This window comes from Myotis davidii, unplaced genomic scaffold (genome assembly GCF_000327345.1).
Source record: "Myotis davidii unplaced genomic scaffold, ASM32734v1 scaffold79, whole genome shotgun sequence".
NCBI classification, from domain to species: domain Eukaryota; kingdom Metazoa; phylum Chordata; class Mammalia; order Chiroptera; family Vespertilionidae; genus Myotis; species Myotis davidii.
The window spans coordinates 2628250-2634692 of NW_006294339.1; the positions used below are offsets into that span (position 1 = coordinate 2628250).

The 6443-nt window shown below is 55.5% G+C and overlaps 1 protein-coding gene across 1 annotated transcript in view; it reads right to left on the bottom strand.

The window, feature by feature from the left end:
• Window positions 1-2516: 2516 nt before the first annotated feature.
• The window catches only part of LDLRAD1 (low density lipoprotein receptor class A domain containing 1), a 9933-nt gene continuing 6006 nt past the window's right edge, over window positions 2517-6443 (bottom strand). The window contains exons 3-5 of the mRNA XM_006768349.2: window positions 4931-5068; window positions 3021-3149; window positions 2517-2766 (exon numbers count right to left, since the gene is read on the bottom strand). Coding sequence (XP_006768412.1) covers window positions 2618-2766; window positions 3021-3149; window positions 4931-5068 — 416 coding nt within the window. The 3' untranslated portion in view covers window positions 2517-2617. The remainder of the gene's footprint in view (window positions 2767-3020; window positions 3150-4930; window positions 5069-6443) is intronic.

Genomic DNA, 6443 nt, shown 5'->3' on the forward strand with positions numbered 1-6443 from the left:
CTCACCCTGCTACTGACACGCTGAGTGGACTTGGACAAGTTGGTTTCAGCCTTGGTTTCGCCCTCCTGTGAAATGGAACTCCCCCAGGGACTATGGAGGGCTTGGTCGGGAGGGGCGGGCAAAATGATGTGCAGCCGTGACGCTGATGCCTCTGGGAAGAGCCACAGGCCACCGAAGAGGCCTAGGACTAGAGACCACCAAGGTCCACCTGTCCCTTTCCATGGGGCCCAACTGATGCACCGCCAGCCCCCGCCAGGACCTGGGTGCTCTCCTGCTGCGTGAACCAGCAAGGCTGCCTGGTATGAGCAGCGCAGGCTCATGTTCCCGTGGTCTGTCCCCAGTGACCTTGTTTTCAACAACCGGTGCTCAGGGTGTCAGCAACGTGTTGGCATTTGAATGCCGAACAAGCTTCTTGTTCCTCAGGGACCAGCTCAACCTTCTCTTCCCCTGGAGAAGGCATGGCCCAGGGCGGGAGGCCAGGTGCTCCTTCTCAGCCTCTGGACTCCCCCCTCTTCCTCTTCACCCCCTGACTCCGTAGGTCCCTAAGGGGCATGAGCTCCATGCTCCACCAGTAAGTAGCCCTTGACATGCCCTCTTCTCTGCCTACTTGGCCCCCGTCCTGGCGGCTCTTTCTTGAACTGTTGTAATTGAAGGTCACTGTGACGCTGGTAGGTGTTGTTCATCATGCCTTATCGCCATGGTCCTCAGGATGGAGTGCGACCTCCAGAATCATGTCCCTGCTCACCTCCTCCTCTCCTACCATCCCACCAACCACACTGATGTTATGGCGCCCTGACCTGCTGGCACTCCCTGGCCGAGCCACACACTGGCCCATGCCCACGCCTTCGTTCACATGGTCCCTCAGCTGGGAATGCCCTTCGCTTGCACCGGTACCACTGGAAGTTCTCCTTCCCTCCAGAACCAGCCCAAATGGCCCTCCTCTGGGGAAGAAGCTCCTCTGGGTCGGTGGTCAGAACCCAGGATGTCCCAAGTGTACCCACAGCTCCTCACTTGTGCTGCAGTTGCAGAGAAACTCAGCCAAAGATGCGAGGGCCCAGGGCTGACCACCCCTCAGGCAGGATCCCTGCGGTGCCCTGCTCTAGGCGTGGGTCCTCAGTGCACCATTTCCTGCACCCCATCCTTCCATGGTGTGAGGTGCCTCCTCCATGAGACCCCGAGCTCCTCATGTGCTGGGATCCAGGTGTCCTCACTTCTGGGTGCCTGGCACTCAGCCTGGCCCAGGGCAGGTGCAGAGGGACTCTTCGGTGAGTGATGAATGAGGCAGAGCTCATCTGTCTCTCAGGTGCCCATTTTCAGTTCAAAACTCACATGAGACTGATATTAAATAAAACTGATTTTATTAATTTCCATGGGATATGTCTGTCTCCCTCAACAGGAACCCTCTTGTTGGCCAGATTTCAAGTCTCTCTTTCAGAATAAGGTTGGGACACTTTCTGACCCTCAAGCTCATTTAAAAAATACCCCATAGGGACTCTGCACATCCCCACCCCCTTGGCCCACAAGCCAAGAGATAATTATATTGATAGCAGGAAAGGTTTCAGGGTTGGGACACCATAGACTATGTGAGAGTCCCACTGACTTTATTGTATGATCCCAGGCAAGTAATTTCTCCCACTGGGCCTCAGTTTCCTCATCTGCTTAATGGGAGCATCCATCCTTGTCTGTCTGGGTGTGGGGAAGCTGGGAAGCTGGAAATCTCTGCAGAGAAAGAACTCCTTCACTCAGGCTCTGGGGTCAAAATACACTCCTTATTACAAGAGCCCGGGGCTGTATGCCTGGTACTGGTCACGGGGTGGAGGGAGGGGAGTGGTAGGGTGAAGAATGGAATGGACAGAAGGGCTCCTCTTTCTCCATTCCTCCTACTCTATAGCTCAGAGCCCCCTGGTTGAATTTCACGTGATCAGCCAGCAGGGCCTACGAGGATTACTGCAATGAGGAAAATGTAAGGCTGTAGCCAAGCCCAGCAATACCTGCCTCAGGTACCACAGGAAATGGCATACACTCCACATAAGGCCTACATTCCTCAGCTTGGTGTGTGAGCCTCAGGCCTGTCTTTTCTCTAAGGGGCAGTAAGGTCAGGATCTGCAAGTCTGTCTTGGAACAGAGCAGATCTCCTCTGCGCGGCCCCACAGGCAGCCTAAAATCATGGAAGCAGATTCTCCTCATTTGTGTTAGGAGCTGCCTAACATGATAGTGAGCTCCCTGTCCCTGGAGGCATGCAAGGAGCGGGTGAACATCTTGAAAGCCGGAGAGGCAAGTCTTATTCAGAGACAATAGTGTGTAGATCCCACATGCGGCTCTTTGGCCCCTTCCATGTGGCTCTTCCACAAAATACCACATGCGGGCGTGCACATACAGTGCAATGGAAACTTCATGGCCTATGCGCAGAAGTCGGTATTTTGTGGAAGAGCCACACCCAAGGGGCCAAAGAGCCTCATGTGGCTCGCGAGCTGCAGTTTCCCTGAGCTGCAGTTTGCCGACCACTGCACTAGGTGATCTTGATGGCTCCTTCCTGCCCTCATGTTCTTCGATTCGATGCTCATGTGAAGGATTACCAGTGCCATTCAACCAGCGTCCTGCTCGGGCCTGGTGCCACTCAGGGCCCAGGACAGGAGTGCTCGTCAGACCAGTCGGAGCAGTGCTGCACACGGTCCCGGCAGAGGCTCCTCGGGATACAGTCGCAGTACGTGAAGACAGTGGAGGGGCAGCGCCACCACCCAGGGCCGCAGGGCGGGCATGCAGTCACTGGAGGGACAAGAGCCGACAAAAGAGCAGCTGTAGTGCCCTGGACTGCCCCGGGGTCCCCTAGCTCTGACACGTGCCATAGCTCCCCAGAGCCCCATCCATCCGACATGGGTTGGCTATATCCCTTATTTCCCATCTTTCTAGAATGCAAGGAGGAGGTGCAGGGGGAACCTCAGAGATTCCCTGGTCAACCTCTGCTCGCTGGTCGCTGCCTGGCCACCTGCCCCAGCCCAGCCCGTGCCCAGACCCCCCACCTGGGCTCAGTTCATCCGAGCAGTCCCCACAGTTGTTGGTTCCATCACACTTTTGGTCTGAGTAGATCCAGGAAGCTGGGTTTCCACAGTGGGCCACAAGGAAGCTGGGCAGACTCTGGGGCACATCTCCTACAGAGGACAGATGAGGGAAGAGGAAGTCCTCATCTGGCCACAGCTGTCTCTGATTAAGATGAGGTTCGTGGGGGCTATATGGAGGTGGACTGTTCAAGCCACTTGGGCAGTTGCCAAACTCAGGGTTACCATGCATCTGTCCCAGGAAAGGCATGAGGAAAAGGCTTTCCTGGAGAGGAAGGAGGTTGAGTCAAAAGGAGAGACATGTCCGTTCCCTGTATATCTAACAAGATGCCCAGAGGGTTGCCTCTCCCTTCCTCATTCCCTACTCAGCACACATGCGTCCGCACCTATACCATTGCCTGCCCTTTCCCTCCTCTAGAAATGTCCTCCTTGACACCCACCCAAAACCATCTACTTCAAGTCCATGCCACTTCCTTTACCCCCAGGAAGCCTTCTCCCACCGGAACATAACAAAAGCAAACGTGAAGTCTTGCACTTGGGTCCCAGCACTCAGAGGCTGTGAGTGCCCGTACCTTGTGAGAGGGAGTCCGAGCACCTTTCTTGAAGTGGATTCTGTGTTAGGCAGCAGTGTGGCACAGCTTCCAAAAGTTAACACAGACTCAGGCCACATCACTGGAGGTATAACCCAGACTTGGGAGGGGAAAGCCTTTGCTCCTTGGACTAGCCAGAGCCAGTCAGAAGTATCATGCGTGTCGTGGAGCTGTCCAAGGAGAGGGTGGTGGGCAGTTGGTATGTGTTCTGGGGAGTGCTGGTAGAGTGGGGAAGACCGCTTGCAAGGGGGGTGACTGGGAGTTCAGAGTGTGGCCCAGGGAAGGGGACACTGATCTGGGGGTGGGGAATGCACTCTCCGAATTCATGCAGTGCCACCATCATGGAGATGGATCAAGATGTGGTTCGTTGGGGGGGGTGGGGGGGTGTTGATGAGAGGCCAGAGTTGGAACCAATCAAGGATGCCGGTGGGAGACAATCCCATGAGAAAACATGCAATGATGGGAGCAGCTGCCTCAAATTGCAGGGAACTCCCCATCCCAGGAGTGTGCAAGTGGCCTCTGCTGGGTTTGTTACAGAGGGGATTTGGGCATGAGCTGGGACATAACTAGATGACTTTTAAGATCTCATCTAGGTTTATGATGTAATGTCCCTCCCCTTGATAGCTCCCCTCCTCCACTCTCATCAACTTACCAAGTTCTTTCCCTCCTACATGGAAAGCGCCCTGGCCTCTCTCTCCTGAGAATTCATTATCAGGGCTTGAAGGTCTGGGACAAGACCTTCCCATTCATTCATTCACTCTTTCATTCTATCACTCATTCAGCAAATCATTCCGAACACCCCTCTGTGTCCTGGCCCCCAAATCAAGCAGACTAGGCCTGCCCTCGAGGAGTTTACAGTCTGATGGTCCCGGAAAAAAGGCCAATAGAAAGTGTCAACCAAGGTGACCAGGGCTGGGACCAGGGAAGCACAGGGGCTGTGGGAGCCAAAGCAGGGACCTGAACCAGGTTTGAGAGTCAGGGAAGGCTTCCTGGTGGAAGTAACACTTGAACTCTGCCATGAAGTTTGAACACAGGTTCTCTGGGCACGGAGACACACAGAATGAAGGCCTTCCCTAAGGGGCACCTACTTATGGGTGCGGGTGGGGGCAGGTGTTCCTGGCTGAGCGCCATAGAAGCGAAGGCCTGAGGACACAAAGGTGCCTGGTAATTTCAGGGACAATTGAGCCTCATTTGGGCTGCAGGGATGGATGTAACTGGGGGGCAACACCCAAAGGGCCCCGGAAGGCCCACCCAGGGCAGGGGCGGGACTGAGCAGGTACTCACGGCACAAGGCCTCCTCCTCGTCCTCGCCGTGGGGACAGGTGCGGACGCCGTCACAGACCCCGCTGGCCGAGATGCAGCTCCTCCGGTCATGGCACAGGAAGCCGGTCCTGTTCGTCAGCGTCACACAGGCCTGGGCCCCTGAGTGGGCGGGGGGCACGAGGGTCACGGGTGTACTCACAAGGGCAGCACCAGGTTCCCACCCCTGAGACCCACCTGAGCTGGACCGAGGAGCTGGGGCATGAGGCCAAAGTCCCCGCCCTCCCACCTGCCAGCTGAGTGACCTTGGGCAAATGACTCGACCCCTCTGAGCCTCTTGTTCCTTGTCTGCAAAATGGGGATCATAGTACACACCCAACGACTGTGGGGGAGACTTACACACCCAGAACTTAGAATGTGCTGAGGAAGTCCTGGTTCCCTCCTCTACGGGAAGCTTATCGACAGTCTCGCAGGAGGCCCCCGAGGCCCGGGCTCAGCCGATGAAGTGGTTTTTATGGTGGAGCTGCTGGCACCAGGCTAGGTGCTCAGAAACAGTATCCTGGGCCTGGCCTGGCGACCATTAATTATGCCATCATTCCTTACACCTGGGCATAACTTTACGGCCTGCAAAGCACTTTCACATTTTTATTCTCTTGCTTCCCCGAACCCCTTTGAAGTATCCCCATTAAGCCCATTTTACAGATGAGAAAGGGAATGCTCAGGGAGGTGTGACGGGCCCAGTCACACAGCTAGTAACCAGGCCTTCGGATTCAGCTCTTTCCCGAGGCTGGGGCAGCCTCTCCAGGGTCCAGGAATGGCGGCCGTCATCTGAACATGTCTGTCCTCCTGGGAGTCTTCCCTCCCATCCCACCCAGAGCTGCTCCAATGGATTAAAGGAGAGAGACTCTCAGATGAACTGCGAGGCCACCCTGGCTCCGCAGGCCGTGCGTGTGTACACATGTGTGCGGGCGGGAGATGAGAGCGGGTCGTGCTTGCACGTTTGGGGCACATGTGAACCATGTCTTAGCTCCCAAAACTGCCTCAGCTCGTATGAGGGGGATTGACTCTCAGAAACTGTCACATTGTCCCACACACATACACGCTTCAGACATGTGCACACACAAGCACAGAGATGTATACAAGCACACGGGCACATGCATGCACACATGACACATAACACAGGCACAGAGACACACGTGTGTACACAAGCACATGAGTGCAGCTCCTCTTGTGTGCATGTCTGCCCTAAGTGCTCATGTTTCTGCACAGACATGTAGAGAACTGGATTTATCCGCTTCCCCACCTTGTCCCCTTGCAGCCCCCAGCCTGGCTACAGAGCCATCTGTCAGAAAGGTAGCTGTGGCGACACCCTAACCCCAACTTAATCCCCGCATGCACACGACACATAACACAGGCACAGAGACACACGTGTGTACACAAGCACATGAGTGCAGCTCCTCTTGTGTGCATGTCTGCCCTAAGTGCTCATGTTTCTGCACAGACATGTAGAGAACTGGATTTTTACGCTTCCCCACCT